This window comes from Suricata suricatta, chromosome 2, assembly GCF_006229205.1.
Source record: "Suricata suricatta isolate VVHF042 chromosome 2, meerkat_22Aug2017_6uvM2_HiC, whole genome shotgun sequence".
NCBI classification, from domain to species: Eukaryota; Metazoa; Chordata; class Mammalia; order Carnivora; family Herpestidae; genus Suricata; species Suricata suricatta.
The window spans coordinates 147529602-147550152 of NC_043701.1; the positions used below are offsets into that span (position 1 = coordinate 147529602).

Genomic DNA, 20551 nt, shown 5'->3' on the forward strand with positions numbered 1-20551 from the left:
TTACTGGTTTTCTCTCTGCACGACAGATGTGCGGGGCGGCAGGCGGGGGGTGCTCGGCGGTGCTGAATGAGAGCCAGATAGGTGTCTTAGCAGGACCCCAAATTCCAATCCTTACAAAACCCAATACTGACCTCTTTTCATATATAAATGCCAAACGTTTGGAACCAAAAGTAATTCAGATTGCCAGTGTGAAGCCCTCAGTCGAGTGCAAAAGATGAAGTGAGCATCACCATGCATTATTCCTCCATAAAGGTGAAATGGTGACTTCCATTTCTAATGAGTTCGTGGCCAAGACAGGCATCAAATGGGTGCAGAGGCCACCTCGTACTGGCCAGTGAGAGTTAATCGTTAAATCTTTTAAGCACTTTTTGCAAACCAGCTGTTAAACATGGTCCTTATCAAAATTAAACTCAGAGAGACTTACAAATAAGTAAATTAAATTAAACACAAAACTAATAAATACTTAAAATTCACCAATTTCTATTTTATTACATCTTATGACACACTGGCAGCTTGTAAGAGGATTTGGAGGGAGTATTCACATTGCGGTATTTGGCAAAGGCTAAAATCAAGGCCTTCCCTAGCCCACCCCTCCACCACCCCTCTCTGTGAGCGGGCTGTTGAACATTCACCATCAACCCCAGGGAGCTCCGGCAGGCAACTCCTGGAAGGTCTGGCTATGAAGACAAGCCCGTTGGGCAATTTTCTCCCAGTAACTCTAACTTTTGAGAAGTTTCCGTAATACAGACTGTATCTTTTTAAAATTAAGTAATTATTTATTGATGTATGGTTGACATAAAATATATTGTTTCAGATGTGCAACATAGTGATTCAATAATTATATACATTATACAATGCTCACCACAATAGGTATAGTTTCCATCTGTCACCATACAAAGTTGTTACAATATTACTCACTATATTCCCTATGTTGTATTCTTCATCCACATAATTTATTTATTTTATAACTGGAAGTTTGTACCTCTTAATCCCCTTTACCCATTTTGCCCATCTCCTGGCTCCCTCCTCTCCAGTAACCACCAGTTTGCTCTCTGGTTTATTACAACATTATTTACAATAGCCAAGATATGAAGGCAATCTAAGCATTCATTGATGGATACAAAAGATGCGTATATATGCGATGGAATATTACCGAATCATAAAAGAGATCTTGCCATTTAAGATGGACAACATAGATATACCTACAGGGTATAATGCTAAGTGAAAAAAGTCACAGAAAGACAAACACCATGTGATTTTACTTTATGTGGAATCTAGAAACAAACAAAACAAACTAATGAAAAGCAGAAATAGACTCATATATATAGGTTGTATCCTAATCTCCTTCAGGGTAGTGCTCAGGACCCTCCACCTGCATATGAGTCACAGTTTAGAAAGGACACTCCCATTCACCATCTTATGGTTCTCACAGCAACCCAGGAATGGGGCAAAGGAGTATTTGCCCCGCTCAAATAAATGAAGAAACGAAGCCTCAGAAGAGTAAGGGAGGTTTTCTGGATTCACATAGTCTGTAAACTAGGAATCTAGCTTTTTTGACTAGATTAGCTACATGTGGTGGGCACATTTTATTTAGAAACGGGTCCGGGAGAGGAGGAGGAATGGAAGGAGGGAAAGAGGAGGAGGAAGGGAAGGAGGGAAACAGGAGGAGGAAGGAAGGAGGGGAAGGAAGGGGGAGGGGAGGAAGAGGGGGAGGAGCACAACAAGGGGAGGAAAAAATAAATGCAAAGTCCAGAGCTGGTATACTCTGGTCAAAAAACAAATGAAAAAATTTTCTGGCGATGTTTAGCAATAACTTTAAGCCTGTGATACCGTCTTAGCAAACTCCACTTCTAGAGATTTATCCTTCAGGAGGGATGTGCCTAAGATTTTGCTACCCCGTTTTCAGTGCAATGTCATTTACACTCATAAACTCAGACAGGACCTGTGTCCCAAGCAAGAGTGTGGGCTAAACTGATTGGGTTGCATCAGCCTCACCCGGGAGCTTGTTAGAAATACAAATTCTTGAGCTTTACCCAGTGTGGGGCAGCAATCTGTGTTTTATTTTGTATTTGTAGAGAGGGGGGACGCAAACAGAGAGATAGAGAAGAGAGGCAATCTTAAGCAAGCTTCATGCTCAGCAGAGAGTCCAATGCGGGACTCAAGCCCACAACCCTGGGATCAAGACCTGAGCCAAAATCAAGAGTCAGATGCTCAACGAACTGAGCCACACAGGCGCCCCCAGAAATCTGTGTTTAAATAAGGCCTCCCTGGGACTGATTTGGATGCCTAATAAGGTTTGGGAACCCTTGGATTAAATAAATTATGGGACAACTAAACAAAGAGATACAAGGCAGTTCAAGAAGAAAGCAAACTAGTATGTTCACAGTGTAGTAAGTAAAAACATATAGCATATGATACTGGTTATATAAAACACAGTACATGTACATATACATGCTGACACACACGTAAAGTCTGGAATGACCCCCACCACAGTGTATGCAACGTACATATTTGGAAAAGCAGCATACATATTTGAAAAATGCATAATTTTTGTGCAATAAGCATTTAAGACAACAAGCAATTCTTTCTACATTTATTTAACTACTAATGAAATAAAAATAAAATATAGGCCCACAAGCAAGATTTTGCAAAGCCCCATGCCTCCTACCCATCCATCCCTAGGATACTCCACACCAGGGCCAGTGGGCGAGGCCTGGGGCCTGGGGATAGCATCAGCCTCTGGGTCAGAGCAGCACTTGCCTCACTGGGTGCATCAAACAGGTCTGGGGTGAGGGACAGAAACCCATCCCTGTCTGCACAGGGTTAAAATAAACTGGCTAGAGAGAAGCCCCGTGGGAAAGACATGACATTTGTTTGCAAGGAAATATAAACAAGGACAAATGAAGACAGAGAAATGTGGCTCAGCGAGAGCCTGATCAAAGCCAGCTGGGCAAGCGGGCTTGGCTGTAAGGAAGAGGGCAGGGCGGAAGGCTCCCTGGGCCAGCCTGGGGGCAGGGCCGGGCAGCCTCTAGCTGTGGGGCTGCCCAAGGGAGTCTGGCCTGGAACACAAACACAGCTAGGGGAAGTTGGGTGTGATGGGCCTCGGGCACTTGAGACCTAGATTAGTGGTTCCAGTTGCCCCCAGGGAGAGAAGGTCCACACAGATTTCTGTCCTCTGGACTCTAAAGTTGTAGAACAGTAAAGAGTCAGCATCCATTACCAACAAGTGTGCCAGGCATAGAGCAGGGCATTTCGTTTCATCATTTAATCCTTCTAGTGGTCCTGGGGGAGACCACTCACCCCCACTCACACTTTTCCAGTCTAACTTGGCCAAGGTCAAATATCTGCTAAGCTGCAGAGCAGACATCTCAGCTGGGACTGAGCGGACATCTGCAGGGCACAGGCTTTCCCCATCATGGCAAGCTCAGCTGTCACCAATGCCCCCAGAGTCCTCCCGGACCCTTCCTGTGGTCCTCCCTGCCCCTCTGGGCACCAGCCCCAGCCCACAGCTCCTCCTCCCACTGCTGTCCACCCCTCCTGAGCACCTGAGCCCCTTACAAAGCTAGTATGAGTGCTGGGCTTGGCATTATTTCCACCCTGAAAAGGCTAAGGCAGCTCTGCAATGCTTATTTAAAATTGTGCCAGGCAAACGCTAAGCACATGTTATAAATTATCATTAATTTAAAGAGACATTTCCCTTTGGGAGACCAAGTGCTTCACTGATTTCATGAACAACAGCTGAGGCTTAGAAGTTACGCTACACTTAAGTGTTCTCTCTTGGCCTTGGCCTTGGCCTAAATATGACCTTTAGTTGTTTGCCCTCATTGCTTTTAGAGCACAGACTCAGGCTCCCCACTGAGAACTGGGAGGTGGTGGAGGGGCCTCCTGCAAGCCCCAGATGATGTCTGAGAGGGTGACTGACACTGCCCCCCCCCCCCCCCGCCCGCCCGCCACCAACAGGTTCCAGGTAGGAGCTGCTTCTGGCACAGTCCTGGTGTCCTGTCTGTCCCTCCTCCCCTTTCTTACTGTCACTTCCCTAAAGGTGAGTCATCACCATCCTCCTGTTGGAAGTCATTGAAAGGGGGTGATTTTAGCCCACCTGAAGCACATCATGCCCATCCTCGCTAGCCTCCCTCCATATTCCCTTTTTTATTTTTTCTTCTTTTTTTTAATTCAAGTATAATTATTACCTAGGGTTATTTTAGTTTCCAGTATAAAATATAATGATTCAACAATTCTACACATTTTGCGGTGCTCAAGATAGGTGTGCTCTTACTCCCCCTTTGTCTGTTTCGCCCCACCATCGTTGCTCATGGGGACATTGGAGGTTTCTCACAGCAAAACTTCTGAAAATTTCATTTTAGACATTGTTTCCTCTCTAAAAAGTTTCACTTGTGGAAAATCTTCTCTCCCTACTAGAGTGGATCCTCTTCCTGCTGTTCTGCTCTTCTGCCCACCCCCGCTCTGGGGAAGTGGAGTCAGCCCCCTCAACCTGGACTTATTACCAGGGGAGGCACCCCACAATTTAGGTGCACCATGTTGTGCTTTACGACTTCAGTCCTTCTTTCAGGGTCAGGCCACACCCAGGGCCACATGAAGACCTGAGTGTCCGGATTCTGTGCCTGCCGTCACTCCTAGAGGTTCCCATACTGATTTAAGAGTGTCCCAGATTGGCCCATCTGACTAATGGGAGTAACAGCCATCTCTAATCTAGCCTAGAGAAGAGAAGCTAGCCAGAGAAGAGAAAGGGCACCACCTTGACCTGCTACTTACTCTGCCTCTCCTGATACCCACAGGTCCCTGTCATGTCCCTGTCTGCAGCTGTCCCCACAGCGTCTCTACCCCTACCCTCTACCTCACCCAGGCCCTGGCCTGTCTGGCCCCTAATCTTGTTTCTACCAGGTTATTGTCCTTCCTGCTGTAGCAGCCCTATTATTCATTCTATCCCCCGCTTACCTGGGGACTCTCTGGGCTGGGACCACCTGAGGGCGCCCCCTAAGACTGGCAGAAGTGGTTCTTATCTCTCTCACTCCCTTTAAGGGCAGTGTGGCATCAGAGCCACAACACCGTGGGTTTGAGCCCCGCATTGGGCTCTGTGCTGACAGCAAGCTCAGAGCCTGGAGCCTGCTTTAGATTCTGTGTCTCCCTCTCTCTCTGACCTTCCCCTGCTCACACTGTCTCTCTCTGTCTCTCAAAAATAAATTAATAATAAAAAACATTTAAAAAAAAAGAATAAAATTTCTACCACTCTGGAAAACATGGAGTTTCCTCAAAAGACTAAAAATAGAACTATCCTACGACCCAGCAATTGCACTACTAGGGATTTATTCAAAAGACACTAAAATGCTGAGTTGAAGGGGCACATGCACCAGTCTTTATAGCAGCGCTATCAACAATAGCCAAATCATGGAAAGGGCCCAAATGTCCACTGACTGATGAATGGATAAAGATGTGGTATATATATATGCAATGGAATACTAGTCAGTGGTCAAAAAGAATGAATGAAGTCTTATCATCTGCAACAACATGGGTGGGACTGGAGAGTATTATGCTAAGTGAAATAAGTCAGGCAGAGAAAGACAGATATCATATGATTTCACTCATATGTTGCCAGGAGCCGCACCGGCCTTGCTGAAGGACACAGTCACAGTAAGGAAATGGCAGACATTGCACTGCCCCTGTCATGAGAGGTGGAACTGGTATCTCCTTCTGCTACTACTGCTCATGTGAAAGTAAGCCTGTTGCTATTGATTAGGTCTTACAATGTTCCAAATCAGGCCGATATTCCCCACACAGTTACCACATAAGAAAAGGCATATTCCTGCTCCTGCATAAGGGATTTTAGATCAGAGTGCTGCAGATGTTTGCTAAAGGCTCTTCTAAAGAGCTTGCAGACCAAAGCATATGGGGGGCTAAGAACACAAGAGTTACAATTAACTCTGGCCCAGAGAAAAAGAGCCTAACTTACAGATAAGGAACAGACAAGGACCGGACATCAGTTGCTGCATATATTTTTGCTATTAAAGTCCAAATACCCTCCCTTGTACTGACTTCAGCTATGAGGATGGATAAAAAACTAGAAACCCAGGTGCAAGGTCAACACACACAGGGCCCCCATTATGCTTATATCAAGGAAAGGGCTTTCTCTAGCAACTTGTTAACAAACATTCTTTCTCTTGTGGTTAATGAGCTAGATAAAATAACTCCCAGCCTATCTTTATACAATTTAACCTATGTTTTAGTTTTAGCATTACTAACTTAAATAATATGTATATTATCCTGGGTTTTTGCTAAAAACATCTTGTTATTCTCTTAATTGTAAAATTTACCTTACTGTAAGTGCATTACATGATTTAGTTATAACATGTTAATTAAAAACAAAGTCATAATTATTGGCCAAAGCTCAACTTTTACAAAATAAGATGGGTTTGTTATTTTCTTTTTTTTTAATTTTTTTTAATGGTTTTTATTTATTTTGGAGAGACAGAGACAGCATAAGCAGGGGAGGGTCAGAGAGAGAGGGAGATACAGAATCTGACGCAGGCTCCAGGCTCTGAGCTAGCTGTCAGCACAGAGCCCAATGCGGGACTCGAACCCACAAACTGTGAGATCATGACCTGAGCCGAAGCCAGACGCTTAACCGACTGAGCCACCCAGGCGCCCCTGGGTTTGTGACTTTCTTAACCTTGGGGACTGATGCCAAAAATAAATTGGGATGGTTCTACAAAAATACTTCTGTAAAACTTGCCTCTGTACACCTTTGATGATTGAAACACCTTATCACTAAGAGTTAAAAACTGTTAACAATTTCTATTTTCTGATGTCATGTTATTGCTTAACTAATAAAAAAGGACACCAAAGCAGACTGAACAGAGATGTCTGCCTGGTGACCAAGAAATAAACGTGCAGCTCTCTCATCTCTCTCTCGCTGACACCATCCATCCTTCAGGGGACCCTAGACCTGCTGGAGCTGGACTCCGGCAAAATGTGGAATTTGAGAAACTAAACAGATGAAAATAGGGGAAAAGAGGGAAAAATAAGATAAAAACAGGGAGGGAGGCAAATCATAAGAGACTCTTAATTAGAGAACAAACTGAGGGCTGCTGAAGAGGAGGTAGGGAGATGGGTTAAATAGTTGATGGGCTTTAAGGAGGTCACTTTTTGGGATGAGCACTAGGTATCATATGTAACAGATGAATCACTAAATTCTACTCTTGAAGCTAAGACTACACATATACTATGTTTTGTAATTGGCCCATGCGATTATGGAGGCTGGTAAAGCCTAAACTGCAGGATGGGAGGGAAGAGTCAATGTTATAGTTCATATCTGAAGGCTATTGGCTGGCAAAATGCCCTCTAGCCCAAAAGAGAACAGTCTTTTATTCCACTTAAGCTTTCAACTGATTGGATAAAGCCCACCCACATCATGGTAGGCAGCCTGCTTTTGCCAAAGTCTGTCTATTTAAATGTTGATCTCATCCAAAAACACCCTCACAGAAACATCCAGAATAATGTTTGCCCATATACCCAAACACCATGTCCCAGTCAAGTTGACATGTAAAACGAACCATCACACCATGACTCTCTGATTTGGCAAGATTTGAAGTTAGAACTGTCTCTCTCAACTGCAGGGCAGCTCCTGAAATCTTTGCTCAGCTCCTTCTAGCCTTCCTGCTGTTGATTCTCACTGATCACCCTTGAATCTCACTCTGTGCATGTCCGGGTTAGAAGTTAGCCAAGGGGGGGCACCTAGGTGGCTCAGTCCATTAGCATCTAACTTCAGCCCAGGTCATGATCTCACGGTTTGTGAGTTCAAGCCCCACATTAGGCTCCATGCTGACAGCCTGGAACCTGGAGCCTACTCTGGATTCTGTGTCTCGCTTTCTCTCTGCCCCTCCCCTGCTCACACTTTCTCTCTCTCTCTCTCTCTCTCTCTCTCTCTCTCTCTCAAATATAAACATTTAAAAAAATTTAGAAGTTAGTCAAGTATTTAAGGGGAATTCTAAAGCAGATTTAGAGTCTCCCCCTCTAAAACGGCTTGCTTTCTAGGATTGTTCCCCAAAACTTCTAGCCACTATGGCTTCTATAAGCCCGCCTTTCTGTCTTCCAGTCCTAGGAAGACAGACACTTTCTACTTGCCCTGTATGTAATGTAAACTGGGTGTGTCCTCAGGGGAAGAGCCAAATAAACGTGAGCTCACAACTCCCCTCTGGCTTATGCCTGCTTTGAGTGCTCATCAGTACCTCAGATGGCTGTATTACTGCATTCTGCACTGAATTTATCATTGTCATTGCCATGAGGGTTAGATACACTACTCTGTCATACCCAGCGTCAGAATCCCTAGACTTATTTTTTGAAGTATTTTAAGATTTTCATGCTAAGAAATATTTTTGTGCTAGCATTTAATTTGTTGGTTTTTTGTGGGTTTTTGTTTTTTTTTCCAGATTTCATTGGGGTCAGTGAATTTAAGTGCTTGGTTTCAATCCTGGTAATCTGAACCCAGATCATGGCCTGATAGGGGGGCAGATGTCATCAACTCAACCCGACTGCCTCCAGAATGCTGATGGAGGGAGAGGACGGTCCTCTACAGCAGCAGGGAGCGCCTTCTGGATGACGTGGCTGAGGCCACACGAGGTCTTCCCTTGGAGTGAGGGTCCTGGAGCCAGAGAGCTGAGCCCTCACTGCGAGCTATAAATGCCCCATCAGAACACAATGGGGGCAACCCCTGGACACTGTTTTATTTCCTTTTCAATTTGTTGCCAGTATATAAGAACCACCTTCTGATGTAAACTCGGGAAAGGACAAAAAATCAGAACCACATCGAAAGGCTTTTTTATGGGTCTTTGTTTTCACTAGGAAAAATAATGGGCAGCTCTGAGCCATGTCCCTGAAAAACTCAGGCCACCCAAGCAAGGGCTCCTGCCTCTCCACAGACTGAGCGAAGGAGGGCTTATCTTTCCGTGGGTAAGAAAGGACAGCGGGGTCAAATCTGCACTTGCCTCAAACAAGGGGCCAAGCCCTCTCTTGGTCTCTGCTGCTGATCTAACATGTGCAGGGGTTGTGAGATGCGAATCTGAGCGGCCCCACACTAACTAGAGACACCTGCTCTGCTTTGTTTAAAAAAGAAAAATGTCCTGGGGCACCTGGGTGACACGGTGGGTTGATCCCATGGTTGGTGACTTCCAGCCCCACATTGGGCTCTGTGCTGACAGCTCAGAGCCTGGAGCCTGCTTTGGATTCTGTGTCTCCGATTCTCTCTGCCCCTCCCCTGCTTGCACTCTGCCTCTTTCTCTCAAAAATAAATAAACATTTAAAAAAAATTTTTTAAGTGTAATTAAAGAAAAAAAAGAAAAAGACCATGTTCCTTTTTACTGAGCCTACCAGTTCACTTAAATGGGATTTGTCAGCCTTCTGGCTCATTTTACTTATATGAACAATGGTAAACATTAGTGAACACTTGGTTTATTATATAATTATAATCAATTTTATGTTAAGACTAGCTTTAAAGAAATTTATCTTCATGAAAAGAAACATCAGACAAACTATCAGTTGAGGAGCAGTCGATAACATGCCTGACCCGGGCTCCTCAAAACTGTCAAGGAAAGTCTGAGAAACCATCACAACCAAGACAGCACATGATGACTGTGTACTCTCTCTCTCAAAATAAATAAAAAATAAATAAACTTAAAAATAATTGGTGAGTCAGAATTTGAACTCAAGTTCATAAATATCCAAATATGGGTAAATGTAATGTGGCATCCTGGATGGGGTCCTAGTACAGAAAAGAGATGTTAGGCAAAAGCTAAGAAAATACGGGGGCACCTGGGTGGCTCGGTCAGTTAAGCATCCAACATCGGCTCAGGTCATTATCTTGCAGTTCATGAGTTTGAGCCCCGTGTTGGCTCTGTGCTGACAGCTGAGAGCCTGGAGTCTGTTTCAGAGTCTGCATCTCCCTCTCTCTCTGACCCTTCCCTGCTCTCGCTGTCTCTCTTTGTCTCCCCAAAATAAATAAAAAACATAAAAAATATATATATGTAAAGAAATTAATGTCTAAAAATTAAAACATCCTAGGCATGTGACTGGCTTAGTCGGTTAAGCATCTAACTTCAGCTCAGGTCAGGATCTAGCAGTTCCTTTGTTTACACCCCACATCAGGCTCCGTGTTGATAGCTCAGAGCCTAGAGCCTGCTTCAGATTCTATGTCTCCCTCTCTCTCTCTCTGCCCCTCTCCTGCTCATCTTCTGTCTCTCTCTCAAAAAATAAATAAACATTAAAAAAAAATTTTTAATGAAAATTTCCTTAATCTCACTTTCCTGAATTTTGGAGTGGAGTAAAAGTTGACCAAAACTAGTTATAAATAATAGGTCACGGATGCTGAGTGCCTACTACATGTCAGTGTTCTAAGAGCTTACCTCATTTAGTGCCAACAAAGATATTATGAGTAAGTACAACTATTAGCCCATTTTTTACAGATGCAGAAACTGAGGCATAGCAAGATATACAACTCGTCCAGCCCACAAAGCAGCATTTGGCTACAGACCCTACGTACTCTAATACCTCCCTAGGCTGCACAGAGAGATCACAGATGATGAGAAAATCCTAAGTCCACGGACATTCCAGAATCATGAACACGCAGACCCTAAATATGCTGATAAGTGAGTCTGGGATGTTTGAGGCCTGAGCAACTTCCCTGCGCTTTGCGTAGAGATGTACCACTCATTTGTCATCCACTGATAACGTACACGTGGAAAATAGTAGTCTTTGAAGGATGATTAATTTATTTGACAAGTCTGAGATTATGACAAATGACTTGGAGGGAAAAGAATCAGTCAGTAGGATGGGCCCTGAGCACAGCCTAGACCTGGCCCCATTTAGACTTGACGTCACAGGCCCCACCCCTCTGCTTGCATCTTTAGGCTCTGCTCAGCCTCCCTCTGTCTGAGCAAACCCCACACATACTCTATCTCACAGAGAAGGAGTCTTAAGACTCCTCCAGGTTGAGCCTCCCTTATTTTTGTTAACCCATCCCAGAGCACATTTGGGAGCAAATTCCAACAAGCATGTTTTTAACCCCAGTTCTCAAACCTGAACACTTGTGGGAACATGGGGTTCACTCTCCCCAGATACAGCTTATCCTTTGGTGCCCTAATAGTTGCTACAAGAGACCCAAGGCCAGCTGCAGAGCCTCCCCAAGGCTGGCACTCCCCGGGTCCTCCACATCCTAGTCAGTGGCACCAAACCCTACAAGCAATTCTGAATCATGTTCTCCCTCTCCATCAAATCTACCCACCAGTAAGTCTTAACGTCTTCGCCTCTAAACCCCATTCCAGTACAACCACCCCCGGCCATCCTTGCCTCCAGCACCCCAGCCCAAGCCACACTCACCTCTTACTTGGACTGGGACCAAGGACACCAAGCCACACTCTTGTGGCCCCCATGTGATGTTGACATGTCATGACTCATTTGAAAATCACAATAACTCTCTTATTGTGATCTCCATCTGCTTGTTTGTCAACTCGCAACTATTTCCAAATTTGGATAATGAAAAGGAGTAAAGTAACATTTATTAACTAAATCAAACCCTACATATTTCCTATATACCTTAAAACACATATAGAAGAATATATATACACACATATATGCATTTGCTTTCTATGCATTAATTTTAATTTACATATATATTATAATTTTTTTAATGTTTATTTATTTTTGAGAGAGAGATACAGAGTGCAACAGGGACAGGGGTAGAGAGAGAGGGAGACACACAATCTGAAGCAGGCTTCAGGCTCTGAGCTGTCAGCACAGAGCCTGATGCGGGCTCAAACTCACAGACCACAAGATCATGACCTGAGCTGAAGTTGGATGCTCAACCAACTGAGCCACACAGGCATCCCTGATTTTAATTTATAGATTCAACATGAACATATATTTAATTTATAGAGACAGAGATTGATGTACATTTTAAATTTGTTTACCTTGCCAGATAACCCTCTTCCATCTCACCTTCTCACCCTCTGGGCACTGAGTCCTGGATGCAGTAAAAAACAGTTATTCCCATAGATCCTGGCTGGCTGGTGCCATCCATGGCCTGCTCTGCCCATGCACGTAATGATGGCTCTTCCTTCTAGTGGTTGTGGGTCACTGGCCCCGCTCTCTTTGGGCAGGTGTTCTGCCTGCCAAGGTGGGCTGTCCAGACCTGCATGTGTTCTGGGAGCCCTGGGGCCCACTGGGCAGGGAAGGCAGGAGTTTCCCCTAACCCCTGGCCTCTGCTACCACATGTCCAAATCACTGGGTGAGGCAGTCAGAATAGCCTCACTCATGATATTGTACCCACACACACAGTGGCTTCTTGTGGTTGCTTCCAGACACTTCTGTGAGCTCCTGCCCATCGGAACCTCCATCACCAGGAACTGCTACCATGGAAAGGGGTTGTCAAGAGGGGATTTATAGAGCTTCCAGAAAGAGTGCCACAGAAGGAAGTCTGAATTCAGTGAGCTTGAATTTGGGGTTTAAGCCTAAGGGAACCATTGCAAAGAGTCTCATTCTGCCTCCCAGGGCATGGCATCCTTTAAAACCCAAGGAGAGAGCACTGGCCTTTAGCATCCTTCTCTGTGTTCTTCACCCAGGAAACACTGTGTGGGGTAAAACGAAACCAGAGTCCAGGATTGGCACAGGGGAAATTCATTATGATGTGGGATGGAGAAGAGGACCTTACGGTTTGGTTGTGTCTATAGAAAATAAAATGATTACTGAGAATTATGAAGCATTCACCTTCAGTTTATAAGTGTCTCTGCCATTCACCAACCAGAAGTCTTAATTAAAATGCTGTTAAAAGACACAAATCAATTAACAGATACCTTACAAGATGGTTTATTCTATCTTACACACAGAAAATTGCTTATGAGTATCATGTTACCGCTTTAGGTTATCAGTTAACAAAGGCTGCTAATGAACTGCGTTGTTATCAAGTCAGATAAAAGACACCTTGGGAATCCAGGCAAATTATTACAACGCAGAGCTTGGCTTTGAAATATTGCTCATCTTTCATCACACACAAGGAGAGTAACCCAATCCAAGGAGAACCAGTCAACACAACCACTCGGATTTGTGTTGAATTGGAAAGATGAAGAGTGTTCCACAGTGCAGCCCTAGAAACACAATGGTAATATTAGCGGGGAGAGAAATGTGAATGGGGCTTGTGTCACAGAACCTTGGGTTCATGGCAATAATAAAAAGATGAGGGTTTCTTAAGCCTCTGCCAGTCATGTCCTGCATGCAAAAGCCATTAACGTTTGTAGTAATAACCACAAAATAATGCTATAAACATAATAATAATCCATTACGTTGTGTAGCTCTCTATAAGGCACACCATCGGCTTTTCATTTAATCCTTTGTTGGTTCCATCATTCAAAGGGCTGCAGAGCTGCAGGCCATCCCATGGTCACTGAGACCCCTTCCTTTCCAGCCCAGTCCTTCATTTCTTCCTGTGGAAGGTCAGTCTTTCATTTATAAGACTAGAGATGGCCCCATGGTCTTTATGTTTCAAGACCCCTGAATTTTTGCAGAGGGACTCGTGGCAACTGAGAAGTTGAGGCCAACAGTTCTAGAAAATGATGCTTCCCTGTAGATAGACGGCGGTGCTAAGGAGACTGTGTCCCATTTCCATAAGCCATTTGCTATGGATAGGTTCCATCAGTATGGATACAACGCTATCATAGAAGCATGAAGAGCTCCACCATGTAGAACCAGGATAGGCGGTATATATTTATTGGCTTCCATCTTTCTTACTGCTGGATAAAGTACTTGTGCCTCACTCTATGCAGTCAGCTTCTTGTGGAAGAGAATTGATATTTTCCTTCAGGACAGAAATACAGTAGATCTATTACTTGCCCTGGGTATTGAGTTCCATATGAAGGTCCACCACTGGCTTTGGAAACTCAAACCCAAGACATTTATGAGACTGAAACTGTGGGCAGCTGTCCAGGCCTCCCAACCTCTCTTGAAGAGGCCACTCATTTAGAGCTCAATCACTTGTGCATCTCTGGAAAAGAAAAGAACCATCTGGAAGACTTATTAACAAAGAAATCATGCTCTAACCAATCACAGCATGCGCTTATGCAGCGTACACAGTTAAGTAGGTATGAAAGAATTCATCAGCATATCTTAGCAAAGTGGGACATTTCCTCAAGCAACATAAAAAAGTACCTGAAGACCAGTGGCTTCTAGATAAAGGGAGAGTTTTTCAGCTACAGCTCAACTGAAAGACTGTTTTCTGCTTGCCAAACCCCAAGCCACAAAACCTCACGCACTTTGGTGGCAATAAGGGAAGAAGTCATGCCCCAAGGTTAAGAGGTATGTCTGCAGGAAAATGCCATTTCATGTGCTTGAAGTAATTGCGTGGATCTGGGAAGATGCTATAAGGAACAAGGTAGACAGACCTTTGCAAATGTACTAGAAACTGATACCTTCAAGTCTGAACATGTGCTGTTACAGTGAGACTTCTCCACACACAGCGTATCTACCATACCTATATATCCATATGTATATAAAATTAGGAACATGGAAGAAAAGATGAGGTCACCAAACCAGACCCCAGTATAATAGAACTGAGGCTGAAAGTAGGGCACAGACCCTGCTGTGGCCACTTTCAGCTCAAGGCCTCACCAACACCTCCATGCACAGAGATTGAATTCACACCAACACTTCGCTGTAGTTTCACATAACGGTTGTGATTATAACAGTATGAATGTTGCATGCTTGTTTATGCCATTTGACTGTTCGTGCTCAGTCTCGGTATCTTGCTCTTTAACATGGGGAAGGGACAGCAATAGCATAAAGATAAAGCAGAGTGAAGCATCGATGGGATAAACCAAGCCAAAGGCCATAAAAGAGACACAAGTATCTACCTACCCCGTGTGTGGAGGACGAAGGACACAGGTTGAGGTCAGGGTTACAGAGCCTGATGGCAGACAGCATGGAAGACACCCAAATTGGAACCAAGCAAGGATGGTGATAGAGAAGTTTGATGGGATTCCGAGAGAGTCTAAAGGCTGTCAGAGTCTCATGTTTCTCCTTTATAATATGATGGGTCCAAAGAAACAGAGTTTAAGTTGGATGGTCTAAAGGTCCACAGGTTCAACAGAAAGTTCATCCGTTCCTGTTCATCACCCATGAACAAGTCCTGAGTTCAAAGGGCCCCTTCTGGTGTGGTTAGGAAGAGGATCCAAAGAAGCTGTATATATGCAGCATTTGCCCTTGAGTGTGATGTCTACGGGAGATGGGAAAACCAGGAATGCAGCTTCTTCCTACTCCTGGTCACCTTCAGCTGAGGAAGTGACACTGTGAGCCACTCCATGGAGGAAGGTATTCTCCGACAGAGCAGCTGTTCCTCCGGCTGTATCACCGGACCCTAGAGAGCCAGACACAACCCGAGAGAAAAGATAAAAACTGGGCAGAGGCTGGACTAGCAAGTGAATGAGGGGGCAGATCCAGGCTTTATATGAAGAAAATGAGAAAGAGACTTTTGGGGACTCTACGTGCCCTGTTTCCACTATTACTTAACATAGGCGGTTTTAGCCAATGCAGTCAGAGAGGAGAAAACAATCAGAGGCGTAAGAACTGGAAAAGGAGATTTACAATTTGGAGATGACATAATATTATGAATATTAAATATTATAGAAAATAATATAATATTATGAAAACTTAAGGAAATCAACAAGAAAAAAACCACACACACGCACAATAAAAGCTTTCAATAAGGCTGCTGCTATAACATTAACATATCAAAAACAATCCATAAGCAATCAATGACTACGTAGGAGACATAATGAGAAACTCCATTTATAAAAGTAACAAAAACATAAAAAAGTTTAGAAGTAAACTTAGCAAGAAATGTGGAAAACCCGTAAGGTAAAAATCCAAAAATTCTCATAAGGCACACAAACACAGACTTGCAAATAAAAGCCCCTTTCCATGAAGGACTGCTTAACGTCATAAAGAAGTCTATAGTCTTCAGTTTAATACACATGCCTAATGCAACCTCAAGGAAAATACCGAGGTGTCTGTTCTGTGGGTAGACCTTGGAGTTGGTTCTGAAATTCACAGGGAAAAACAGAGATGCAAGAATGGCTAGCAGAAAATAGCAAGAACAAGCCCCTGAATAGAAGATGCTAGAAGAGTGCGCCGGATTGTGGAGCAACTCATGAAGCCCGCACAAGCAGGAGAGTGGTACGAGCGCACAAATAACCACAGATACCACGGAAAATAAGACAAAGTCCAGAAATAGTCCAATAAACAAGGATATTTGTCATTCTCTTTTTAAATTTTCAATAGTTGCTGCTTTATCTTCCTGTATTCCTCTTACACAACTATATTTAATTAAAATTATATATATATAATTTCTATAAAATTAAAACATACATATGTACACATATATTTTTCTAGTTTTTATAAGGTTTTGTTTTTTATTTAGATCTCTGATCCATTTGACATTTATTATGGTGCGTAGTATGAGACATGGATCCAACTTTATCTTTTTCCCAAGTGGCATCTATTTCTGAAAATATATTTCCCCCCGTTTTATTTGCCACCTTTATGGCGTTCTAAATAGCCTTGTTTCGGAGCACCTGGGTGACTCAGTCTGTTAAGCATCTGACTTCGGCTCAGGTCATGATCTCACGGTTCGTGGGTTCGAGCCCCGCGTCAGGCTCTGCGCTGACAGCTCAGAGCCTGGAGCCTGCTTCAGATTCTGCATCTCTCTCTCTCTGCTCCTCCCCTGCTCACATTCTGTGTCTCTCTCAAAAATGAAACGTTTTTTAAAATTTTAAGTAAAAAAAAATCTCAAAAAAGGAAAACAATACTCTAAGTACAGAGAACCGAATTCTAAACAAAAAGAATTGCCAAGAAATCTTCCAGTTGCTGCAAGTTTGTAGGTATATGGTGTTATGACTCTGGAAGTATTTTGTGTAATATTAGATGGCAGATAAAGGGTAAAAGCATTTATATGGAACAGGACTGTCACTTTGGAGGAGGCAAAACAGAAATATGGAGTGAGGAATGCTTAATAAGAACTTTCTGGTATGAGTTTGTGGTTCAAATATACATTTCCTGATTCCGTCTGTGAAGAAGGCCTGGAAGCAATGATGTCTCCGGAGCCCTGAGCACACACTGTGTCCAGATCTTGGCTTCTAAAAGCTATTTCACATCAAAAAACAAAACAGAAACACAGGGGCCCTGGAAGATGGATGACTCCAGGTCTGAGCAGGGACAGAACAGGGAGAGACTGGGATGTTCTCTTTGTGTCAGCCTAGGCAATGCTCAAAAGCCACCAAGAAGTGACTGGTAGTGGACAAATACGGGACAATTTGAGCATCATGAAGATCCATGATGCCAATGAATTATAATTTGTTGAAATCCACAATAATGATATTCAACAAGTGGGAGAAAGAAAAAAGGAGGAAGGTAAAAGTCTTTTTTTCTAGAAGAATACCAGCTATTAAATGCAGAAGATATGAGACCATTAGAAACTCCATGTTCTGTAACCCCCAGTGTAATAACTGATTCAAACATGGATTGTGAACAAACATAAAATCATTGGGTGAAGAATCATTGGGGGTCAGGATTTTCACGTGGTCTCAAAGTACCCCCCTTCAGATTTTTGACCACACAAAGAGGAAAATTGGTCTCCCCAACACAGAGATCTAGTGATCGTTTCCTTAACCAATCATCAAACATAGCATTACCAACAGTGAGAGAGCCTGGAGTCATGAGGCAGTACAATAAAAGATGCAAAATGTCACCTCCGTGGTGTTCTAGACAAAATTCTCAATCTGCATCTACTCGGGAAGAAACAGTCAGACAAATCCAGAAGATAAGACATCATACGAAAGTACTTCCATATTGACAATGCCACAGGAAAGAAGGCAGAGTTGTCCAACATGAGAAGAGATTAGACAGGGACAAAATCAATACCATGTATCCTGGTTTGGAAGGCTCCAGCTATAAAAGATACTTTTGAAACAGAGAGATTCGAACAGGGCTATGTCATAGGTGAGATTATTGAGTTTTCTCCGTCATTGTCTCAAATGTGGTCATCATATTGTGATTATGCAGGAGATGTCTGGTTATGTATTTAGAGGTGAAATATCTCTTTGAATTTAAGGGTGATATTGCTACTAAATTTTAAGTGGGTCATATGAAAATGCAGGTAGGTATACAGTACAAAGCAAATGGGAGAAATGTCAATTTGTGAATCTAGGAATCTAGGTGAAGAATGTGCATGTTTTTATTATACTGTTCTTCCAACTTCTTGGTGTATTTCAAGAGTTTTCCAAAAGAAGGAAGGTGCAGGCAAGTGGGCCCAGGGAATACGAACTACAACCAATTCCACAGACTCAGGCCTCGTCCCCACTGAGACCCGAAAGCCACAGGGGAAACAGACACTTCAGCCAAACTGATAGCTTGATGGTGAAAAAGGTTCGGAATTTTTTTTTTCATTGTGTGGACTCAGGTGGTTAGTTAATGGCTTGATTGGGCTTTTAAGGGAAAAATCTGATAAAGAAGAAAAAGTTAACTATCCTGCTTCTAAAATCCTGTTTTCTCAGCTCTGCTCAGGCAAATGTCCCACAGCATCATTTTAAATCTTGCTGAAGTACCACTATACGGACTTTTTAGGGGGGAAAACAACCCAGCTGATCCCTGGTCTCCCAGCCAGCCAAGCCGGCAAAAGCAGTCTTGGCTAGCACCCCCCCCCCACCCCCCCTGCACGGGGCTGCCTCTGGAGAGCCCCTGCCTCTCTCTCTTTCAGAGCGAGCGATCACTCTTACAACTCACCTTTCGGAGACATTGAGGTGTGACCTGCAAAACAGGAGAATCAGATGTTCATTAACTTGTTCCTACGTGACCAAAAACACATGCAAAGTTTTGTTCCAGGAGAATGGCCCTTGCCTGCCCTTAGATTTTTCTTTCGGGTCTCACATCTTCCTGACTGACTCAGCCTGACTCCATCTAGTGTCAGTTTTGGAAACTTAAATTGTGCCTCCCTTCTCTTCAAAAAGCGCTGTTTGCAGAGGAGCTCTGGTCTGCTGCTACGTGCCATGAACACTTCCCTGCACCGGGTGCGGGCATATCCCCAGGGCTGGGGAGGACTCCCACCCGCGCCCGCCCCTCCCCTGCCCTTTATGTCTTCCTCCCTTTGTCCACCCACCGGCTTTCCCATGCTTCCTTCAAGTTCCCTTTCCTGGACTTCACCTGTCTCCTTTATTTTTGAATGACTATTGCAGCCACCTCTTTGGGATTAGGGAAATTGCCTCCTGTAGTTGTGATGTTTCAAAATAATTCAGAACTTCCAAACACACACACAAAACCGCAATGTTCTTCTGACAGGATCATTCATGGGGACATAAAGCCACAGTGACAGTTGCTTCAACAACAATGCTTTTAAAGCGGTTTGTTTGTGCTTCACACAGCAGCATCTTTGCACGCACGCATGCACACACACACGTGTGTCAGTCACTCGCTATGAGTCACCAGAGCTTCTCCACCCCCTCACCCCGCAGAACACACGCACCCATGTATGCATGCACCGGGGACTGGAAATTAGGATTTGTGAAATCTTCCATTTTTGTGAATTCCATGCCTAAGATATCCCTGAAGCAGGGTCTGCAGAGACTTCTGGGAGGCACTGGAGTTTCCAAGGCAAAGCACCCTAACTCAAAGTGCCTCTCCATGCGTGTGGGTGGTTTGGAAGCTCAAAGCAGCACGCCCGACCCCATAGGGGCAGGGGGGATCACTATGATCCCTCCGTTGTAACACGGCGCCAGAGCTGGCCACAACAGTCAGTAGCCACATGTCCAGGGTGCATCAGCCACTCAGCAGAGGTCCCCGGGGCCATGCTGGGGAAAAACTCTTTACCGTTACAGACACAGCCCATCTACCCCCAAATGACTCGCACCTTGTACCCCTGTCACAGATGCCAGCTGGATCCCCAAAGACAATGCAGGTTCTTCCCCTAGGGTTCATCTATTTATTTCCAGGTCCTCTCTCCCCCTACCATCAGGAGCTCATCCTGCTCATCCTACTAGACTCAGTTCATGGCCTCCCATACCCCCATCTGCCCAAAGCCCTGTTTGAGGCCCTGATGCAGGTCAGTCTGCCCTGACTCTACAGTGGGAGAGCCTGAGTCAGCACCTGGCCAGGAGCAGTGGGAGTGCTGTCTCTGGCTGAGCCAGGACAAGGAGGTCTCCTAACGAGGGTAACAGTTGCACCCTCAGGGGAACCCAGCACTGTGGCAATCCCCCGAAGGCTGAACAAAGACAGAGCTGCCCCTGTGACAAAGCCCCTCAGGGCCGGGAAGGACAGGGCAGTGAGAGCCAGCCAACTTGGAATTCTACTTTTCCTGCACCAGCAGTCTCAGGCATTTGGTGGCACTTAGGAGGTGTCTAACATATGTTCTTTTATGAAAAAGAATGTGACAACTTTAGCCAGTGTGTGTCTGGGTGTGTATGAACATGTGTGTGTGAGATGGGACACGTGGCATGGTCTCCCAGCCCAT

The 20551-nt window shown here is 44.3% G+C and overlaps 1 protein-coding gene across 6 annotated transcripts in view; it reads right to left on the reverse strand.

Moving 5' to 3' along the window:
• Positions 1-12846: 12846 nt before the first annotated feature.
• TMEM273 (transmembrane protein 273) overlaps positions 12847-20551 on the reverse strand; it is a 34554-nt gene continuing 26849 nt past the window's right edge. Inside the window, exons 5-7 of one of the 6 annotated variants that reach the window (XR_003905616.1) lie at positions 18832-18855; positions 14911-15325; positions 12847-14041 (exon numbers count right to left, since the gene is read on the reverse strand). Coding sequence is in view for 2 of the 6 variants with exons in the window: in XM_029932113.1 (XP_029787973.1) it covers positions 13816-13855; positions 18832-18855 (64 nt within the window). In the remaining 4 variants the exon portion in view is untranslated. Of the gene's footprint in view, positions 14062-14910; positions 15410-18831; positions 18856-20551 lie in introns of all 6 variants that reach the window. The other 5 variants (XR_003905615.1, XR_003905613.1, XR_003905614.1 and 2 more) reach the window with 5 other exon arrangements.